This window comes from Mobula birostris, chromosome 9 (assembly GCF_030028105.1).
Source record: "Mobula birostris isolate sMobBir1 chromosome 9, sMobBir1.hap1, whole genome shotgun sequence".
NCBI classification, from domain to species: Eukaryota; Metazoa; Chordata; class Chondrichthyes; order Myliobatiformes; family Myliobatidae; genus Mobula; species Mobula birostris.
Window position 1 is genome coordinate 6,021,924 of NC_092378.1, and position 23,999 is coordinate 6,045,922.

Below are 23,999 nucleotides of genomic sequence, written 5' to 3' on the forward strand. Positions count from 1 at the left end.
CAGGCCGAGACCCTTCGTCGGAAGGGTCTCGGCCTGAAACGTCACTCTACCTCTTCCTAGAGATGCTGCCTGGCCTGCTGCGTTCACCAGCAACTTTGATGTGTGTTGAATATCATCTGTTAGTTTACCTTTATCTAACCTGCTAGTTTCATCCTCAAAGAGTTCTAACGTATTTAAAGCTAGGGCTTTTATGGAGCAAGGGAGGATGAGAGATGATTTGATAGATCGAGTGGACAGCCAGAGCTCTTGAACCAAAGGAGATAACTTCACTCATCTTCACCATCATTGAAATGTTCACACAACCTCTGGACTGTGTTAACTACATGGCATGAATTCAGAATGCTATGGAGCTAAATTGTGTAAATGATGTGGAAGTACGACAAAACCAGGATCTATTTGAATGGTAAAACTGGACCTTGCAACTGACTGAAGAACAGCCTATAATTACTCATAAGTGAAATCCTGCCTGTTTTAGATATTAATGCAGAAAATGCTCCAAATTCTCCACAAATGAGATAGAATCAGAATCAGGTTTAATGTCACTGGCATTGTCGTGAAATGTGTTCTGTAGATAGAAAACAATTTTCAGGTTAACGGTTTGTCATCAGCTCTGTACCAATGAAGCACCATCATCGCAAAGTGACTGCTACTTGCAGGTTTCCAGCTCTTTCTTTTGATAAAAGGTTGTCACCAATAGTTTTGTCAGATTCTATTTAACCTGTTTGATAGAATGACTGAGACAAGCAAACCAGCAATGGGAAAGCAGTACTTTTTATCTGCATAAACCATGTCCTTAAGATGTTGGTGCTTATTAGGGGTACAAAGGTATCAATAAGATTGAAAGAGTACAGAGAAAAATTACAAGGATGTTGCCAGGACTTGAGGATCTGAGTTATAGGGAGAGGTTGAAAAGGTTAGGATTTATTTTCCCCTGGAGCGTAGGAGAATGAGGGGAGATTTGATAGAGGTGTACAAAATAAAGCAGGGTATAGTTAGGATAAATTCAAACAGACTCTTTCCACTGAAGTTGGCTGAGACTGGAACTAGAGCTAATACATTAGAAAAGTACAGCCTAGTACAGGCCCTTCAGCCCACAATGTTGTGCCAACCCTCAAACCCTGCCTCCCATATAAGCTCCCACCTTAAATTCCTCCATATACCTATCTAATAGTCTTTTAAATTTCCCTAGTGTACCTGCCTCCACCATTGACTCAGGCAATGCATTCCACGTACCAACCACTCTCTGAGTAAAAAACCTTCCTCTAATATCTCCCTTGAACTTCCCACCCCTTACCTTAAAGCCATGTCCTCTTGTATTGAGCAGTGGTGCCCTAGGGAAGAGGTGCTGGCTATCCACTCTATCTATTCCTCTTATTATCTTGTACACCTCTATCATGTCTCCTCTTATCCTCCTTCTCTCCAAAGAGTAAAGCCCTAGCTCCCTTAATCGCTGATCATAATGCATACCCTCTAAACCAGGCAGCATCCTGGTAAATCTCCTCTGTACCCTTTCCAATGCTTCCACATCCTTCCTATAGTGAGGCGACCAGAACTGGACACAGTACTCCGAGTGTGGCCTAACCAGAGTTTTATAGAGCTGCATCATTACATCGCGACTCTTAAGGGAGAAAGGCGAAATATTTAAGGGGAACTGCCTCACTCAGAGAGTGGCTTGCAACATTTAAGAGAAATTTGGACTAGTACTTGGATAGGAGGGGTATGGAGGGCTATGGTCCAGGTGCAGATTGATAGGACCACACAGTATAACAAATCAGCATGGATTAGATGGGTAAATGGGCCCACTTCTATGACTCTATGCTGACATCACTTTAATCAGAATCAGAATCAGAATCAGGTTTATTATCACTGGCATGTGACGTGAAATTTGTTAACTTAGCAGCAGTAGTTTAATGCAATACATAATCTAGCAGAAAAAAAATAATAATAATAAAGTAAATCAATTATGACAACACACATAAAAGTTGCTGGTGAACGCAGCAGGCCAGGCAGCATCTCTAGGAAAAGGTGCAGTTGACGTTTCAGGCCGAGACCCTTCGTCAGGACTCAGCCTGAAACGTCGACTGTACCTCTTCCAATAGATGCTGCCTGGCCTGCTGCGTTCACCAGCAACTTTTATGTGTGTTGCTTGAATTTCCAGCATCTGCAGAATTCCTGTTGTTTGCGTTTTTAAAATCAATTATGATATACGTATATTGGACAGATTTTAAAAGCATGCAAAAACAGAAATACTGTATACTGTATTAAAATGTGAGGTAGCATCCAAAGATTCAATGTCCATTCAGGAATTGGATGGCAGAGGGGAAGAAGCTGTTCCTGAATCGCTGAGTGTGTGCCTGATGGTAACAGTGAGAAAAGGGCATATCATTTTGCCTTTCATTAATACATTTCTTCAGAGAAAATTAAATCAAATTGCTTTTAATTTGCAAACAGCAAAGAAATAGATAGGGACAGGAGACATTCAAGTAAGAAAATACAGAAAAAAAAACAATGCAATACTGCCTGTGTCTATAGCACTCATAGAAAGACCCAAACATGTGGCAAATGCTATTTGCACTCTTCTGCATCAAAAGAGCAATTTAAATCACATCTCAGATTGCCCATTGAGAAGTGTACTGGAAACCTTTGTAAAGATGGGAAATTCCTGTCAAACCATAGTTGTGGCACTGAAGTGCATTCCTGTTGGACATCAGTGAATCAATAAAAGAGGGTGGAGAAGTTAGAAAGACAGAAGTTCTTTTCCCTTGCACAGTAAAGCAGCAGTGTAAAGAAGAGAAATGTGGAAAGCAAAAAGAACTAAAAATCTTTTTTAAGGCACAGAGCATGACTAGAACTAAAGGTTATAGGTTTAGGGTGAAAGGTGAGATGTTTAATGGGAAGCTGAGGAGGAACTTGGTCCCTCAGAGGGTGGTGCAAGTGTGGAACGAGCTGCCAGCAGAGGTGGTGGATGGGCGTTCAATGGCACATTCAAGAGAAGGTTGGATAGGTACATGGACGTGAAGGGTATGGACGGCTGCGGTCCAGGTGCAGGTAGATGAGACGAGGAAGAAAAACATGTTGCCAAGGACTGGATGGGCCAAAGGGCCTGTTTCTGTGGTGTATTGCTCTGTGACTCTATAATATTTATGGTCCCTAATACACAACTCTAAGGGTCTAAATGAAGGGTGCTCTTGAAATTCATCCATCCTATTGATATAATTACAATATTAAAGAATGCTACTTTGTTTCCATTTTGTTTACCAGACTGGCTTAGTATTGTGTCGACGGATGGTCTGTGACTGTGAAAACCCAACTGTGGATCTTTTCTGTTGCCCTGAGTGTGACCCACGGCTGACCAGTCAATGTCTGAACCAAAAAGGAGATGTGACCTATAAGAGTGGAGAAACTTGGGTGCAAGATTGTCAACAGTGCCACTGTGTGGTAAGACACGGCTTGTTAAAAGGTGACACTCATTCCAGAGTTAATAGCCAAAATACTGCTTTAAACAAAATCCTATTATATATGAGAGGCTTGAGCACAACTCAAAGTAAATGGTGATAAGTATTTCCAAATGATGCCGAGTGAAATACTCAAAGTTCAAAGTAGATATATGTCACCACACACAATCCTTAGATTCATTTTCTTTTGCAGGCATTCTCAGTAAATCCAAGAACTATAATAAAGACTGCACGCAACAGAGCAGACAAATATTTTTCAGTTTATGTGTTTCAGACCTATATTTTTCAGTTTGGCATAGGTCTGACATTATGAAGCAGGATCCATACATAATTTCCAGAGGTTTGCTGCATTCTACACATCGAATATGACCTTGACTGGTCTTGCCCCTGTTTGGAAATGAAACACTGGTGGCAGTGAAGGAGTTAAAGCCCTGCTATTGTTTAAAGGAGCACACAACAACATTATTTTGTACACTCTTGCAAACTCTGAGAAACTGGACTATAGGATTATAGGGACACAGAGATTTCCCTGGTTCGCTGATGGAGTAGTTGAAACAATACTGCCAGAAAATGGGTCATGGAGAACAATTGCCAAAAGCTTACAGAATCATGGTGAGCCCTGGCAAGGTCTGAACCCAGGTGGGGAGGAATATCAGCCTCCCCATGTAGAGGCGAAAACAAGAGGATGTACATAGGAATACTGACAGTACATTGGTGGAATGACCGAGAGACAAATCGTTCTCAACACAACGACCCCACGATGAGCAGTAAACAGGGGCCTGCATTAAATAATTATAGAATGGGGAAACCCATGCCAGTTGCAATTAACTTGACAAGATTAATCAGATAGCACAAGGACTAGTTAAGACAACAATTAGTAAATACAGGTGCTCGAGAAACCCAGAAGACCAACGCTCTACAGCTCACCGCAGAGGCCCGCAAGGCCCACGACAGAGATTTGGCCATGGATCAAGTAAGAGATTAGCAAGAAAATTTATGTAGAAATTTGAGAAGTTTAGATAAGGCGAACACACACTGAGTCAAAAAGCAACTGTTATTCCTCTGAGTAGAAAGATCAATAACAAGGATGTAGTGATTGTAAGTGATTAGAGGGAAGTTGAAGGAAAGTACTTTTTGCTGAAAGAGTAATGAGGTTCTGGAATTCTCTGCCTGAAATAAGAGAAATCCTTTGCACATTTAAAGAATGTTTTACTGAAATATTATTTCATTTCATAAAACTTAACGCATATAATACACTATGTATGTTGTCATATCCAATGTAAGCCATATAATTGCATCAACATTAATTCCTTGTCCAAACGTTCTGAGATTTTTTTTAAAGAAAGCCTTGATTGTAACCCCTCAGTGTCATGGGAGGACCTTAGATTCTCTCCTTAGACCTTTGGTCGTGGCTGCATCAAATGTCAGTGTATCTTTCAACATTGGGGATTTTGACCTGGGGATATGCCAATTTGCAATATTCAGTCATGGAGAGGTCCTTTTCTAATTGTCCATTGGTCAGCAAAAAATTTGGTTGCAGAATTTTTCTTGTAGTGGCAGTGTGGAGGTACATTTTTACTAAAGGAGGTGTAAGATGCTTCTTCCCTCCACCAGCCTGCAGGTCACCCTTGGGCAAGGTGTATCACCTGCTTATCACACCCCACCCCCGGATCAGGGTCACGTGAAGCCATGGGAACAGGTGGTGGATGGTTGTATGAGCAGCTGGTACATGTCACAAGTCCTGGTTATGTGACCATTGACATTAGGCAGACAATCTCTAAAGAGTATTGACAATGTCTGGGGTCATCCGTCTTGTAAAGACACTGCCTAGAAGAAGGCAATGGCCAACCACTTCTATAGAAAAAAGAACAATCATGAATAGAGAAAATAATAAGAACAACAACGTGAAAGGGGTCTTCCCTACAAGCAACGATCAGATTACAGATAGATAATTGTCCATATCATCAACATGGTATGTAACAATGATGAGGATGATATTGTGCCATACCACCTATCTCTTGAAGTGGTACTGGTGCAGAAAAACACTTTTGATAAAGATGCATTCAAGCAATAGGCGGTACAGAATTCCTCAAGGCCTTGTCTGGATCTTGTCAGATGCTTCCCTGAGCAGCTTGTCCAGGTCATTCTGCATAATACTTCATCACTAGAACTTTCAGGTAAGCAGCAGGCTCAGTTGTTGGGGAGATGTGCATTCCCTGTCAAGTCCTTCTTGCAGAGCTGAAGTCACTGTGTCACCACACTCTGTCCCCATGGTGGTTGGGGTGGGTTTGAGACCAGATCTGGCTACATCTGGAATGTAATTTTCCAGGAAGGTACAGAAAGCGATGGTGTGGTATTGGTTCAGGTTCATTTCAAGCAGCTCTGTCACATAGGATTGTTGCCAGGGACATGCACTAGTGAAAGATACCTTCAGATCTCATCACCTGGATGAGTACTTGGAGAGTCCTAAACTATCTTCAAGGTTATGGAGTAAGCACAGTAGGTGGGATTAATGCAAGCAGATCCTTGTTCAAACCCAATCAAACACAGGGCTTAATTGTGTCCTCTGCTGGTACAAATCCCATGATTCCCTCAGTTAAATGAGAGTAGAAAACAGCATATACGAGCCTAAGATATTGTAAAAAGATGTGTGAGATACAATTTCACTTGCACAAAATTTTGCAAGAAAATTCCACATCCACTAATAACGATGCAGAACAGCTACGAAAGTAGATATTACAGTACAACTCCACCTAGTGTTCTGGTCCCATCCCAATTAATCCAGGTTCTGATGCAGGGTTTTGACCCAAAGTGTCAACAATTTCTCCCTCCCCCCCACCCCATACCCTGAACAGTAGCTCTCCCAGCAGATAGTACTGGGCAACAAATATTTTGCTTCCTCAATACTTTTCTGTGTATCTTTTGGATTTTGTGCTGATCATGAAAATCACTATGAAGTTTCCCTATCATGCACCATTGTTTTGAAATCACCTGTATTTTTTATTTCAATTCATAATTCACATCAGAATAACTGATGTCAAGATTAAGAAAGGCATTTTTGTTGGTCCACAAAAGGGACTAGAGAGAATCACATGGAAGGCATTCAAGGATGTTGCTGAAAATTTTCTTGACAACAACAGAACTCCAGATTATGCACAGCTAGATGATAACATGCTTCAAGCATACAAAATGATGAAATGTTACACGTCACTAAAGATTAATTTCCTGCATTCCCATTTAGACTTCTTCCCTGCAAATCTCGGCGCTATCAGTGACAAGCTTGGTAAAGGGTTTCACCAGGACGCAGTCATGGAGAAATGGTATCAGGGCAACAGGAATCCATCAATGTTGACTGATTATTGCTGGGCATTTAAGCCTCACACTGAGTACAAAGGAAAAGCATCAGCGAGACATTTTAACTTAGTTGAACTATTGCAAAGTGTCAGGACCGTTATGCAATAAAATGCATTATATTCAATAAAAGTTAATTTCTTGTTTCTCCAAATTCCTACATGATACAAGTAGTCTGAAGTTCAAGTGGTCTATCATAAACAAAAAAAAATTCTGGGAAGCCACACTTTCAAAAAAAAATTGTTGTCTGCTGTTGTTGCTCTAGATTCCAGCATCTGCAGTTGCTTGTGCCTCTTATGCCCCAAATATTTGCATAGTTCAAAACAAAACAAAAGCTCAGGCTTATATGACAATTATTGATGCACTGAAAGGCAACTCTTCACCTTACCTCATCAAGCAAATAAAGGCTTAGTGGGAGTCAGCAAATTAAAGTCAGTTTCTTATCGTCTTAATATTCACCACTGTGTTAAAAAGATCAATCATAGCAAAACTTAGATCCTATCCACTTGAGCTTAACCAAGGGTTAAAAGATAGCAGATTTGGGATCATCTGCATTTTGCTTGGCAATAAAAGTTAAAAACCCTACCATTAAAGGGAATATCACATTCAGTTGATTTCCATTGGATATAAAATATCAAGAGCTTGATGATATCAATAGCAACACATTGGCTGAGAACACTTCTTTGTGCATATCAATAGCTCAGCAGCACAGTGCTGTTGATAGAATTTGGACTAATGTGACAAAGGAAATTCAATTACGTATCTGTACTAGGGATCGCCTCAAAGTATTTAACTGCAGTGCTTTTCAAGCAATAGAATGTGTGGCCTTTGGCTCAGGTTCAGCGCAGTGTAAGTAATCCGATTCTGAATTGAGGCGCTGGTGAAGACTTGCACTCATGGACATTCTCAAATCTACTGCAGCTTCCCAGACACTGTTGAGACGCTAGCCTTCTCCGCATCTATCTGACTCACAGGGACAGAACACTAGAAAAGTTTAAAAAAAAAGAAGCACCCTTTCATCTTGGTTCTGAGGATGAATTTATTTGAAACATAGTTTTCTTCTTTCGACTTTTCTTTCTTTCCTCTCCTTTCAATAAGTGTATACCTCAGATAAATATTATGTGGAGATTTGTGACAAATATGATTATATGATATATATGTATGGTATCTAAAATACAACTTATGGAAATGTTTGTTTGATGATGAACTTCAATAAAAAATAAATTACAAGAGAAAAAGTAAGACTTGGCAGTTACAAGAACAACTGTAGTTTACAGGCAGGCCCAATGCCTGGCTTATTTGCCCCTGAATAGGAGTTACAATAGGTGTAGAATCTACAATATATATAAATAGGCATCATAATCAATAATTAGTTATCGTCAGGTACACTGCACACAAAAGACCATAAGATATAGGAGCAGAATTGAGCCATTGGGCCCATCGAATCTGCACCACCATTTCATTATGGCTGATCCATTTTCCCTCTCAGCCTCAATCTCCTGCCTTCTCCCCCTTCTTCCATACCCCTTCATGCCCTGAATAATCAAGAATCTATCAACCTCTGCCTTAAATATACCCAATGACTTGGCTTCTACAGTAAGGAATTCCACAGATTTACCACTTTCTGGCTAAAGAAATTCCTCTTCATCTTCATTCTAAAAGGATGCCCCTCTATTCTGAGGATGTGTCCTCTGGTCTTAGACTCCCCAGCCATAGGAAACGTACCCTCCACATCCACTCTCTAAAGGCCTTTCAACGTTCGATCGATTTCAATGAGGTCACCTTTCATTCTTCTGAATTCCAGAGAGTAGAGGCCCAGAGCCATCAAGTGCTTCTCATTCGACAAGCCTTTCAATCCCAGAATCATTTTCATGAACCTCCTTTGAAAGCTCTCCAATGTCAGTAATCCTTTCTTACAAAGTTGTAGATAAGGGGCCCAAACCTGCTCACTGCCTCACCAGTGCCTTATAAAGCCTTAACATTATATCCTTGCTGTTATATTCTAAACCTCTCAAAATGAATTTGTAAAATCACATTTGCCTTCCTTAGCCTGTCATCCAATAGTAAATGCTAAGCTTTGCACCTGCCTTATGTTGAAACAAACATATGCAAAGTTAAACCCCAGGGGCTGTTTTTAAAAAAAAATCCAAACTCCTTTTGTGAGACAACGTCATTGTACTTTAAAGCAAGCCTGCAGTTTCTGTTTGCTCATATGTGCTCCATCAGTACAGTGCAACAATGCCTTTTAAACCATCAAAACTGCACATTATGTCTTAGGAGCACATTGATTTTTGACTCACTGTGATCGTTATAAATTACAACACCACTTACTTTTGGCATGCTTCTTTCTTAATGGCCACATTATATCCGTTGCGTCATAAAACCCTCATTTCCCTTAGGGTTCACGAGTTCATGCGCCGTGACACAAGGTACTAAAAATTGACATTCAGTGCCAAGCTATATATGTCAAAATGTCACTCCATATTGGTTTTTCTTCTTTCCCATAACTTGGTTTCTTATTCTTCACCTTGTGTTTTTGTTTAACCCCAGCAAGGTGAGGTGGACTGCTGGTCCCTGCAGTGCCCAGAAGCTGATTGTGAATTCAGCATGGTCCTGGAGGGTGAATGCTGTCCGCAGTGCATTGAGGATCCTTGCCAAGCCAATAAAATCCGCAACGACATCACCAAGACTTGCGTAGACGAGGTTAACTTGGTTCGCTTTACTGGATCATTGTGGATAAAGCATGGCACTGAATGTACCCTCTGCCAATGCAAGGTGAGTTATAGAGAAGTACAGCACAGAAACAATCCCTTCGGCCCATCTGGTCCATTCCCAAACCATTTCAACTGCCTACTCCCATCAACATGCACTGGGACCATAGCCCTCCATACCCCTACCATTCACATACCTATCCAAATTAGAAAGGGGTTGGGTATTTGCTGAGGTTAGCAATAGTGTTGAATGTGAAACAGCAATCTTTAATTAAAGAAAAGACAGGCATTTCCATGCAACAATATTTCCAGTTATGAACATTTGATTGACAGATTCTCGCTCTAATTTAAATCTTTCTTTCTGGTGGGTGCCTTATACACCAACAAGTACATCGCTCTTTGCATGTTGTACTGAAGTGCCCATTATGCATTTCCTTCACCCTCTCCAATCTATTAAATTTCACTTAATGAAAGGTGTGTCTGAGACCACACCCCCTTCCTCAATTGAGAAATAGTTGCAATACCATTTTGAAACTTGTGATATCCCCAAGTGCTTAACAAGCAACAAATTACACTCAGTAGTCACTTTATTACCTCCTGTACCTAACAATATATCTGATGTTTTCTTCTCCTGTAGCTTATGCTCTTCAAGATTCAATGTGTTGTGCAGTCAGAAAAGCTCTTCTCCACACCACTGTTGAAACATGCGGTTATTCGAGTTACTGTCACCTTCCTGTCAGCTTGAACTAGTCTGTCATTTTCCTTTGAACTCTCTTATTAACAAGGCTTTTTAGCCTACAGAACTGCCACTCACTACATGTTTTTTTTGTTTTTCGCACCATTCTCTGTAAACTCTAGAGACTGTTGTGCATGAAAATCCCAGGAGGTCAGCAATTTCTGAGATACTCAAACCACCCCATCTGGCACCAACAATCATTCCACAGTCAGGGTCCCCCAGATAACATTTCTTCTCCATTCTGATGTTTGGTCTGAACAACAACCGAACCTCTTGACCATGTCTGCATGCTTTTATGCATTGAGTTGCTGCCACATGAGTGGCTGATTAGATATTTGTAACCTATCACAGAGCTTTACGTTTGCCTGTTCCTACAACCCCACCTTCACAATCAGCCTCTGTCCTTAGTACATCACTATTATTAGTTCATTTTAAAAAGTTATTGGTCTCAAATGCTGATGTAATTAATCTGTTCAGATATGCTGCCATGCCATTTTTATTCTAGATTTCAAAGTTCAGAGTAAATTTATTAACAAAGTACATTATACACCACCATACACGGCCCTGAGATTCACTTTCTTGTGGGCATACTCAATAAATCCACACAATAATAGCCATTACAGAATCAATGAAATACCAGCCACTACGGTATTTTGCTTGGTACTTCACCATCTTGGTGCAGAAAATAGCATAGCGCAGAGCTCCCGCAAACTGCTATGTAGCTGTACACTGCAACCAGCTCACTAATCTATGATTAATGATATAGAAATACTGCTGAGCAGGCTGTAAATTATGGCTTCTTTACTTATTACCATAGACACATTCATAACTATACTCTTCTTTAAAAAGGAAATGTACGCAGTGTTCTTAAAAAGGAAAGGATACTACAGTCAAGATGAATCTAGTTGTATCATGATGCTGGGTTGGGACATAACTTTGATGAGTGCACTGCGGAAATCTCCCCTGCTTGCCATTGATTCAGTGTCATGAGATATTTTAAGATGATGTAAGAGACCACCAGATGCCTCAATTTAAAGCTTATTCAAAGATTCGAAGTACATTTATTGTCAAAGTATGTATGCAGTATACAACCCTGAGGTTTGTCTTCCCACGGACAGCCACGAGACAAAGAAAACTATGGAACCTGTTCAAAGAACAATGTGCAGATAAAAAAACAAATCATGCAAACTGGCAAAAGAAACAAGCAAAAATCAAAGAATATAAAACACCAAAGCACCAAAGTTGAGTTTTACGTTATCTGCAGGCTACAGAGCTAGTCTGCCCTGATCAAAATTGCACAAAATAGCAACAAATAAAAAAGGAGGGACCAAAAACCAGAAACACATCATAACGTGAACCACAGAGACCAGTCCACAAAATGCATCGATAAATACGTCAGAAAGGAAAGACCAGAATCTGAATTTCAAATAAGAAATATCAGAACACATCTGCTGGTCCCTCATTGTCTAAAAAGACAACATACTTTTTTCAATGGTTCAATAGTTCAATTTAATATCAGATAATGGATACAGTTTACAATCTGAAATCCTTACTCTTCACAGACATCTACAAAACAGAGGGAAATACCCCAAAGAATGAATGGCAGAAACCATTAGAACCCCAGAGCTCCTCATCCCCCTCCCACTGCACAAGCAGCAGCAAAAACATCAACCCTCCCCCTCACTCCATCAAAAAGCATCAACCTTCCCCTTCACTCCATTAAAAAGCATCAACTCTCCCCCTCACTCCACCAAAAAACATCAACCCTCCCCCATCACTCCAGCAAAAACATCAACCCTCCCCCTCACTCCATCAAAAAGCATCAACCCTCCCCCTCACTCCAGCAAAAAGCATCAACCCCCATACCCAATATCAAAGCCCCTAAAGAAACCATGATCTAGAGTCCACCAAAAACTATTGTCCATCCCAACACTTTGACATCTCAGGCAGGCTATCTCTCTCTCATTAGCGAGGGAGAGAGAGATATCGCTCCTGCAACAGATGAGGGGGAGACTAACAGCTCACCGTTTCGATGTTACAATCTGCAGTGTCACTTATTTAAATGGAAAATGCTAAACCAAATGAAAAACTCTTAGATTTCTCATTTATTCATTTTTGAGGCAGGTTAAACTGATCTAAAATTCTCTACTCCACTTGTTATACAGATGCTTTCAAGTTTTCTTGTAATCCTCTCCACCATAAATCAAAGCTTGTATTCTATCTGATACATGTAAGATGAAAGTATTTTAATTTTTTAAAGTGCCAAGTTGTGCCTGCAGAATAATGATCAGTCTGTAATAATTATCATGTAGTCTTCTTTGAGGTTGGGGTTGAAATGACTTCACACACAGTAGTTCATCATCGTCTCTTGCACAGGAAACAGACTCCAAATTGACTATGATATGTAAATTCTTTTTCACAATATCTAGTGCCAAGTGCATTCAGGCAGCGATCAGGGCCATTCATTTCCTGCCACTAACAGGTTGCAGTACAGAATACCATCAACTAAATAACTAATTATGTAGCTGTAGCCACTTTTGTGAATGAGATTATTCATGATTGGAAAATAATTTAGGTATTTAGTTTAAAAAGTCTCTAACATGTTTTTGAGATTCCCTTTCCCCAGTGTTATGAAATTCATGAACTTTTTCTGCCATGATACCCTAATATAATTCCCTGATATCAATCGATATCAGTCCCATTTAGATTGGAGCATAGCTTTCGTTCAGACCATAAACCCACAAGATATAGGAGGAGAATTAGACCATTTGGTCCATTGATTTTTCTCCGCTATTTCATCATGGCTGATCCATTTTCTATCTGAGCTCCAATCTCCCTGTATCCCTTCATGCCCTGACTAATCAAGACTATCAACTTCTGCCTTAAATATACCCAATAATTTGGTCTCCACAGCCACCTGTGGCAATAAATCCCACAGATTACCACTCTCTGACTAAAGAAATTCCTCCTCAACTGTATTCTAAATGGATGCCTCTCTATTCTGGTCTTAGTCTGCTCCACCATAGGGAACATCCCCTACACATCCACTCTATTGAGGGCTTTCAACATTCAATAGGTTTCACTAAGGTCACTCCTCATTCTTCTGAATTCGAGTGCTTTAGTAGATTAGTAGGGTAGAATTGATTGTTTAGGTTACGTAGACAAGCTAGTTATGAACATGAGCAAAAGATATAATCCTGCTTAAGTACTACACTTGTGTTGTTAATAATAAATAAATAACGAAGAGATTTATCCACACTTGGAGTACTGTGTCCAGTTCTGGTCACCTCACTATAGGAAGGATGTGGAAGCATTGGAAAGGGTACAGAGGAGATTTACCAGGGTGCTGCCTGGTTTAGAGAGTATGCATTATGATCAGAGATTAAGGGAGCTAGGGCTTTACTCTTTGGAGAGAAGGAGGATGAGAGGAGACATGACAGAGGTGTACAAGATATTAAGAGGAATAGATAGAGTGGACAGCCAGTGCCTCTTCTCCAGGGCACCATTGCTCAGTACAAGAGGACATGGCTTTAAGGTAAGGGGTGGGAAGTTCAAGGGGGATATTAGAGGAAGGTTTTTTTACTCAGAATGGTTGGTGCGTGGAATGCACTGCCTGAGCCAGTGGTGGAGGCAGATACAATAGTGAAATTTAAGAGACTGCTAGAGAGATATATGGAGGAATTTAAGGTGGGGGGTTATATGGGAGGTAGGGTCTGTTTTTAAAAAGTGATACCTGAATTTCCTTTAGAATAATGTGGATCCAGACATTGAAGCATAAATTTAACTAAGTTACTGCATCATTTATGATATCTTAATGTGCATTATGAATCATCTGATAAACAACAGAAAGTTCTGTAGTCAAGGTAATTGAGTTTATCAAATAAAAGTTTAAATTAACTAGGAATGGAAAACATAATTGCAGCAACACATACAAAATGTTGGAGGAATTCAGCAGGCCAGGCAGCATCTGGGAAAAGAGTACAGTCGATGTTTCCGTCTGAAACCCTTTAGCAGGTCCTGTACTCTTTTCCTAGATGCTGTCTGGCCTGCTGAGTTCCTCCAGCATTTTGTGTGTTGCTCGGATTAAAACCTATAAAAGTATTCAACCACACCCCCACCCCCCACCCCCAAAGTTTTCATGTTTCATTGTTTTACGACATTGAATTGGAATGTATTTAATTTTGCTTTTTTGGCACTGATCAACAGAAAAACACTCTCATGTCAAGGTGAAACAGATCACTACAAAGTTATCTAAGTTAATTACAAATATAAAACACAAAATAATTGATTGCATAAGTATTCACACCCTTTAATATGACACACCAAATCATCAATGGTGCAGCCAATTCGTTTTAGAAGTCACATATTGTTGTTGTTGTTCGTCCATCATCGTCGATGAAGACCTCGACACCATTAATGATGGTGATGGTGTTGAGATGATGATGGTGTCGACACCATCAAAGTCACATATTAGTTAAATGGAGATCACCTCCACATTTCCAAATTGAAAGTCAAGGTGTTTCAATCGATTGTAGCAAAAATGCACCCGTACCTGGAAGGTCCAACTGCTGGTGAGTCAGTATCCTGGCAAAAACTACACCATGAAGGCAAAAGAACACTCCGAGCAACTCCATGAAAAGGTTATCGAAAAGCACAAATCAGGAGATGGATGCAAGAAAACTTCCAAGTCACTGAATATCCCCTGGAGAACAGTTAAATCAAACATCAAGAAATGGAAAGAATATGGCACAGCTGTAAATCTGCCTAGAGCAGGCTATCCTCAAAAAAATGAGTGACCATGCAAGAAGGGGCTAGTGAGGGAGGCCACCAAGAGACCTATGACAACTTTGGTGGAGTTACAAGCTTCAGTGGCTGAGATGGGACAGACTGCACATACAAAAACTGTTGCCTGGGTGCTTCACCAGTCACAGCGTTATGGGAGAGTGGCAAAGAGAAAACCACTGTTGAAAACAACTCACATGAAATATCGGCTTGAGTTTGCCAAAAGGCATGAGGGAGACTCTGAAGTCAGCTGGAGGAAGGTTCCATGGTCTGATGAAACCAAAATTGAGCTTTTTGGCCATCAGACTATATGCTATGTTAGGCATAAGCCAAAACACTGCACATTATCAAAAACACACCATACCTACCGTGAGGCATGGTGATCATTGCATTATGCTATGGGGATGCTTCACTGTAGCAGGACCTGGAAGGCTTGTGAAGGTAGAGGGTAAAATGAATGCAGAAAAAATACAGGGAAATCTTGGAGGAAAACCTGATGCTGTCTGCAAGAGAACTGCATCTTGGGAGATTTGCTTACCAGCAAGACAATAACCACAAGCATAAAGTCAAAGCTACACAAAAATGACTTAAAACGTATCCTTGGGGTCAAGTCAGAGTCCAGACCTCAATCCAATTGGGAATTTGTGGCTGCACTTGAAAAGGCCTGTTCACACAGACTGATAGAGATTGAGCAGTTTTTAAAGAAGAATGGGGAAAATTGCAGTGTCCAGATGTGCAAAGCTGATAGAGACCTATCCACACAGATTCAAGTCTGTAATTGCTGCCAAAGGTGTATCTACTAAATACTGACTTTGGTGGGGGGGGGGGGGGGACTTATGCAATCAATTATTTTGTGTTTTATTTTTGTAATTAATTTAGATCACTTTGTAGAGATTTGGTTTCACTTTGACCCAAAAGAGTCTTTTTCTGTTGATCAGTGTCAAAAAAGCCAAATTAAATCCATTGTGGTTCAATATTGTAAAACAATAAAACACGAAAACTTCCGGCGGTGGGGGGGGGGGGATGAATACTTTTTATAGGGACTGTTTATGTCACTATATACAACCCTGAGATCCATTTCCTGTGGGCATATTCAGAAAATCCATAGAATAGTAACTATAACAGGATCAATGAAAGATCAATTAAAATGTAGAAGACAACAAACTGTGCAAATGCAAATACAAATAAATAGCAATAAATAATGAAAACATGACATAATTAGATAAAGCATCCTTAAAATTGTAGACATGAGAAAATCTGCAGGTGCTGGAAATTCAAGCAACACACACAAAATCCTGGTGGAACACAGCAGGCCAGGCAGCATCCCTAGGAAGAGGTACAGTCAACGTTTCAGGCCGAGACCCTTCGTTAGGACTAAAGGAAAAAAGAGATAGTCAGAGATTTGAAAGTGGGAGGGGAAGGGGGAGACCTGAAATGACAGGAGAAGACAGGAGGGGGAAGGATGAAGCTAAGAGCTGGGAAGTTGATTGGCAAATAAAATTATAGGAACATTTTATTGGTGGGGTAAGTGAATGTAGTTATCCCTTTTTATTCAAGAGCCTGATGATTGAGGGGTTGTAACTGTTCCTGAGGCACCTGTACATTCTACCTGTTGGCAGCAGTGAGTAAAGAGCCTGGCCTGGTTGTTGGGGATCTCTGATGATGGATGCTGCTTTCCTATGACAGTGTTTCATGGAGATATACTGAATGGTTGGGGGGCCTTTCATCATAGCCATAGTCATAGTCATACTTTATTGATCCCGGGGGAAATTGGTTAACCTGTGATGTACTGGTCTGAATCCACTACCTTTTACAAGATCTTCCATACAAAGGCATTAATAGTTTGATTAGATCTTAATAATTTAGGAACTTATTTGATTGATTCTGAATACCAGCTAATTTTTGACAGCTTTAGCAGGAAGATTAAGCAGGGAAGTGGTTTAACTGAGACTGAATTTTTCAGCTTCTATCTCTTCCAGCTTGGACACATTAGCCAGTGGGAGACTCTGCTATAGTGCGCCCCCCCCCCCCCCCCAAGTAAGGACCAGGTCAGATTCCTTCAATAGCTCTCTGCTGGGAGATGTTATTAAGAGTTGTTTGAATTCACTGCCTGCGAACTCCGGGTCAATGGATCTATAACATTGACATGAATTATCACATGGTTACAATGTGAACAAAGTCACTGGAGAGATACTCTTGGAGGAGGAGGCCTCACAACCCAATATTACATGACATTTTTATATGCTAATGATCAAAGGTAGCAGCAGGACAATTCTACAGTTACAATGCATCTACAATGCTTCCTTTGAATTAGTTTTCGCACACCTCCTTCTTCACATCCATACTCCAAACACCCAGAATGAATGTTAACCAGCATTGTCTGGTTTGCAATTAACTCCAGTGCTCAGCTGCAGGTAAATCATTGTTCAGGGCTACATTTTAAATTCAATCTACAATCTATATTCACGTCTGAAGATTGGTTGCTGGTGAAGAAAATATTTATGATTATGAAGACACGTAGTCCTCTTTTATTTTCATTTAGTAATGCATGCGTTAAGAAATGATACATTATTTCCTCTGGTGTGATATCGCAAAACACAGGACAAACCAAGACTGAAAAAACTGACAAAGCCACATAATTATAACATATAGTTACAAACAGTGCAACAATACCATAACTTGATGAAGAAGTCCGTGAGCACAGTAAAGTTCAAAGTTTTTCAAATGTCCCACATCTCACGCAGACGGGAGAAGGAAGAAAAACTCTCCCTGCCATGCCGACCACAGTCCGACTCTGAGTCACCCGAAAACTTCGAGCTCTGATCAGCTCTCCGACACCGAGTACTAAGCGCCATCTCCGTCTGAACGATTCGACCTCCTTCTCGGTCGCCAAAAGCAGGCAAGGCTATATACCCTAACTCTAGAATATGCCCTAATGACATGGCAGTCTTAAAGAATGTTTTGCAGTGTGCGATTTACTCACTGTCTCTCTCTCTCATTCTTTCGCTTTCCTTCAGAATGGTCACGTCTGCTGTTCAGTGGACCCTCAGTGCCTTCAGCAACTCTGAGCCGAAAAGTACCACGTATAGCGTTTGTCGTGCCATTTCTATGGATTTCCTGTTTAATCTGCAGGACAAGAGTTATTATCAAAACAAAGCTCTCGTTAAGAACAAGAACAACTTTCCTATTTGAAAACAACTTTATACCAAATACAGGTTTACATCCATCCAAAACTGAAGCTATTACTTTAAGTGGAAATCCCATTGTATAGCGAGGACTGAGATTCCTGTGGCCACGTGACAACTAACAAAAATATACATTTGAAAGCAGAAAAACGTTGTCAGATTATATGTGAAAGAAACGTTTTAACAGCAAGTTTAGAAAGAATATGTGTATAAGCATGACTAGAGAGCAAGAATTTTAACACAGGAAAAGTCATGTGATGTATTTTTTCCATTGTTTGAATTGTTGTTTCCCAGTTCCAATGACTGCTGATTTGCTTGTCTTAGTACAAATTCTCAAACTTAAATTAAAAAGTTTTCAATTTCAAAAAATTCTGACTTGTGATCGTCAATTTAAAGACATTTTGCTTCATGGATTTTCAGCAGCGTGTGCAAATTAAATAAGAATGATACAAAACAAAAAGGTGATGATTAGATTTAGATTTAGATTCAGGTTCCTTTTACATCAGAGAATGTATACAGTATACAACCTGAAATTCATGCTGCTCACAGACATCAATGAAACAAGAGTCCCCATAAAATGAATGATAGAACATCAATGCCCTGAAACCACCCTCCCCCACCCTTCACAGAAGCAACAGCAAAAACATCAACCCCCACCCCCCCCACCACTCACACCAGAAAAAACTCTGACCCCACCCACCCACCCTTCACCATGCGGGCAACAGCAAAAGCCCCCCGAGAGACCTTGATCCAGAGTCCATCAAAACTACAGTGCATAGCCAACACTTTGCTCTCGCTCTCTCTTACAAGGAAGAGAGAGGTCACTCCTGCAACAACGAGAGCAGAGACCAGCAGCTCGCTGCGGATTAAATTATCAACCAGATTTAGGTAACAGCCGCATTCTGGGTGGGTGTTTATGATGATTAGACTCAAGTAAATGGTGAAGCTAGAGAAGTCAGCTCCAGTTTATATTCTGTCTTCTTTCTTTGTCCCAGTATGCTGCTGGCGTTTCGGGCAGCAATGGAGGTCCTCCATCTCCGGCAGCATTTACAGCTTCCTTCATCATGTCAGTAGCTTCCTCTCAGTTTTCACTACAGTCAGTCACGCAAGTCCCGGGTGGGGACTCAGGAATACCGTCACACTCAGATGTAGAAGGATCCTTCATTGCTGTTTCCGTAACAATTTTGTTTGACCAGTCAGGGTTGTCAGCCCTGAGCTGAACCCCCAAACCTGGAGGACCGGTGGACCACTCTAAGTCTGGCCTCTACCCTTTGACCTGTTTGGCATGGGTGACCCTACCAAGAGCCAAAGCACAAAGCCGTGACTCCAGCCAAAATAGCTCTCCAGTCACTGAGGCACGCAACCGCCAAATCGCAACAAGGTTGTGGTCCTCTTGGAGGTTATATTCTGTTATAGCACCATGAACTCTATGGGATATATAGAAACATAGAAAATAGGAGCAAGCTATCCATCACCTTTCAAAATGTCCATTTATCTCAATACTAATGCTTTCCCAACGTCCTTTAGTGCCTTTTGCCCACAAACTTACCAGTTCCTTCAAGATATTTAATGACTATCCTTCTGTGGTAAAAAAAATTCACAAATTCACTGCTCACTGCTTTAAAACATTTCTCCCCATCTCAGCATTAATTCTCAGGCACTGAAACTTGAGTGTTCCCTCATTCGAGGCATTTCCCCAGAGGAATGTGTCTCCATATCCTGTCTGCCTAGTTCTTTTAGCACTTTATAAGTTTCAATTAGAATCCCCTCACATTCATGTAATGTATGCAGACCTCAACATACAGATGATCCACCACCCGGTGAGCTTTCCCCAAGTGATGAGTGTATTCTTTCTCTAGCATGGAGACTAAACAAGGAGCTGTTGTCACACAACTCGAGCAACCCAAGTTTGATCCTGACTTCTGGTACTGTCTGACTGGGAGTTTGCAAGAGAGGCTTCACTTGAGTGCTCCAATTGTGCATGCTTCGCTCAGAGGGGGGCAAATCTCTGGAATTCTCTACCCCAGGAGGTTGTGGAATGTAATTAATGTATCAGAAGAGAAGAAAAATCTGCAGAGAGTTGGAATCTTAGTTAGCTCCATCATGGGCACTAGCCTCTCCAGAATCCAGGACATCTTCAAGGAGCGCTGTCTCAAAAGCTCCCACTAAGCACCCCCATCATTAAGCCCCCCATCACCATACCCTGTTCTTATTGCTACCATCAGGGAGGAGGTACAGGAGCCTTAATGCACACGCTCATCGATTCAGGAATAGCTTTTCCCCCTCTGCCGCCCAATTTCAGGATGGATATTGAAGCTACAAACACTACCTCACTACTTTATTATTTTTATTTTTGCACTACTTATTTAATTCAATGATTTTATACATATATATATATATATATATATATATATATATATATATACACACGTGTGTGTGTGTGTGTGTATATATACTGTATACTGTAATTCACATTTTTTTTCTCTTTTAATATGTATTGCAATGTACTGCCACCACAAAGACAAAAAAAATTCACAATACCTGCCTGATTCTGATTCTGTTCAGAGAACTCAGGGGTTTGAGGAGCCAGCTCTGAAAAGGAGTTGAGGTCTGGGGCAGACTAGCCACGATTGTATTGAATGTCACGGCAGTCCACTCCTGCTCCTAGTCTCTGGTGTTCTTGGGCCCTGAGTGTGAGCGGGCGGTTCAATGTGAAGATTGATGAGAGTGTGAGGACAATAGTCTGCAGTGAAAATTAGTGGGGGAAGGGGATCGCTCTGTGAATTGACTTTAACCTGATGAACCCGATGATTCATTTTATTATCAGGAAGTACAGAAACTCCACGTGTGCTTTTATAAGCACATGGTAGCATAGTGGTTAGCACAACGCTTTACAGTACAGGCAGCCCAGGTTCAATTCCCACAGCTGCCTGTAAGGAGTTTGTTATGTTCTCCCTATGACTGCATGGGTTTCCTCCGAGTGCTCTGGTTTCCTCCCACAGTCAAAAGACATACCAGTTGATAGGTTAATTGGCCATTGTAAATTTTCCCATGAATTAATCTGGGGATTGCTGGGTGCATGGCTTGAAGTGCCAGGAGGGCCTTTTCCACGCCATATCTGAATGAAAGGATAGATAAACAGAGAGATAGATAAAAATATAGAGAGATAGATAGATGAATTGTCTGTCTGAGTGGCGACTCAGATCCACTCCAGTTCGCCTACTGAAACAACAGGTTTACTCAATACCCCCTTGTGCAATTGGATCCTGGATTGTAGACCCCAGTGAGTTTCGGGTTGGCAAAGACATCTCCTCCGCAATCTTCATCAGCACAGGAGCACTGCAGGGATGTGTGTTTAGCCCCCTGATTTACTTGATTTACACCTATGACTGTGGGGCTAAGTACCGTTCAAACACCATATACAAGTTTGCTGATGACACCACTGTTGTGGGCTGTATCAAAGGTGGTGATTGACAAGAAGGAGATTGAAAATTTGGTTGAGTGGTATAATAACAATGTCAATGTCAATAAGACCAAGGGACTGATTGTAGACTTCAGGAGAAGGAAACCAGAGGTCCATGAGCCAGTACTCCTCAGAGGATCAGAGGTGGAGAAGGTCAGAAACTTTAAATTCCTGGGTGTCACTATCTCAGTGGACCTCTCCTGGACACATCATATAATTATAATTGCAAAGAAAGCACAACAGTCCCTCTACTTCCTCAGGCATCTGTGGAAATTCAGCATGTCATCAAAAACGTTGGAAAACTGCTATAGGGGTGTGGTGGAAAGTGTGCTGACTGGCTGCATCACAGCCTGGTCTGGGAACGCCAATGCCTCTGAACAGAAAATCCTACAAAAGGTAGTGGATTCAGCCCAGTATATCACAGGTAAAACCCTCCCAAACATGAGCACATCTACATGAATCATTGCTGTAGAAAAGCAGCATCCATCATCAAAGATCTCCACCACCCAGGCCATGCTCTTTTACGGCTGCTGCCACAGGTAGAAGATACAGGAGCCTCAGGACTCGCACCACCAGGTTCAAGAACAGTTACTACCCCTCAACCATCTAAAAGGGATAACTACCACTCTTTCTCCTTCCGGCATTTCCACAACCGATGGTCTCACGTGAAGGACTCTTTATCCTGTTATTTCATGCTTGTTATTTATTGCTATTTATTTAAATCCACATTTGCACAGTTTGTGTCTATTGATCCTGTTTACAGTTACTGTTCTGTAGATTTGCTAATTATGCCCGCAAAAAAAAAGAATCTCGGGGATGTAGGTGGTAACGTGTGTACTCTGATAAAAAATTTTACTTTGAACTTTGAACTTTAAATAGATAAAAGTATAGATTAGTTAGATAGATAGATAGATAGACAGACAGATGAATAAATTCCTGATAGCAAGACATCCTTGCTGAAGTTCTCAAAACCACTTGCTGTGAAGCCCTACATACCATTTCCTAAATAATGGTCTAACTCATTGTTTTGTTATCTTGAACAGCATGCCACTCTCCGCTGTCAAGAAAACACTTGAGCAAAATACCTGTGCAACATTTCTCCAGGCACATTTCTGAATTTTGCTGAAAGAAGCCTTTTCAAGGAACTTGCGCTGTACCTTTTGAAAATCTATCCCTGCATTATGTTTTCAGTTTTGCAGAACTATCTTCAGATTCTGAATGACAAATGGTCCAGTGTAAATACAGTGAATATTTTGAGGGTAAAATGGAAGTAGTTCAAAAGTGCTCTAAGGAGGAGATAAATCAATACAGAATTAGTTAATAAACTAAAAAGAAAGTGGTCTACTTCAAAAACTTACATATCTATGGACAATTGAATAATCAAAAAGCAACAGTGCAGGATGTTATGTTATGTTGGTGAGACCTTACTTGGAGTATCGTGTGCAGATTTGTTCACCTACCTACAGGAAAAATGTAAATAGGGTTGAAAGGGTAACAACAATGTTGCTGGGTCTGGAGGACATGAGTTATAAGTAAAGCTTGAGAAGTTAGGACTTTATTCCGCGAAATGTAGAAGATTGAGAGGATATTTGATAGAGGAATACAAAATTATGACGGGTATACATGGAGTAAATGCAAGCACACTTTTCCCGCTGAGGTTAAGTGGGACTACAACTGGAGGTCATGGGTTAAGGATGAAAGGTGAAAAGATTAAGGGGAACATGAGGGGAAACTTCCTCACTCAGAAGATCATGAGAGTGTGGAATGAGCTGCCAGTGCACGTGGTGGATGAGGTTTCAGTTCCAACGTTTAACAGAACTTTGGACAGGTACATGGATAGTAAGCATATGGAAGGCTATGGGTCTGGATGCAGGTCGATGGGACTAGACAGTTTAAATGGTTCAGCATGGACTAGATGGGGCAAATGGCCTGCTTCTGTGCTGAACTTTCCAATGACTCTATGATTATAACAAACTAAAAGATAAAAAGTGTACTGATGCAACAAATGAGACATCCAAATGACTGAGAGACCAAAAGGTTTCAATTCAACAAAAAGAGAAATTGGAAAGAATTTTGCAAGGTTTATGAAAATAAACTTGAAAATATTTAACAGCCTTAGTGGAAGATATGAGGACAGGATAGTCGGGGTAATGTGAATACTTTAAATAGATGTAAGAATGGCATTGTACATGGAAATATTTAAACAGAAGTTATGATTGAGGAAGAAGATGATACGTTGAACAATCCAAGGCAAATGGCTTTGAGTCATGAATAGAGACTCACCAAGTTAATTAGATGACACTGAAGAGTGATGTG

At 40.7% G+C, this 23,999-nt stretch overlaps 1 protein-coding gene across 3 annotated transcripts in view; it reads left to right on the forward strand.

The window, feature by feature from the left end:
* Nucleotides 1-18,521, forward strand: part of LOC140203305 (protein kinase C-binding protein NELL2-like) — a 351,554-nt gene extending 333,033 nt beyond the window's left edge. For all 3 annotated transcript variants that reach the window (XM_072269319.1, XM_072269321.1, XM_072269320.1), the window contains 3 exons: nt 3,262-3,438; nt 9,357-9,581; nt 18,053-18,521. In XM_072269319.1, the coding sequence (XP_072125420.1) occupies nt 3,262-3,438; nt 9,357-9,581; nt 18,053-18,103 (453 nt within the window). In that variant the 3' untranslated portion in view covers nt 18,104-18,521. The remainder of the gene's footprint in view (nt 1-3,261; nt 3,439-9,356; nt 9,582-18,052) is intronic.
* The last annotated feature ends 5,478 nt before the right edge of the window (nt 18,522-23,999 follow it).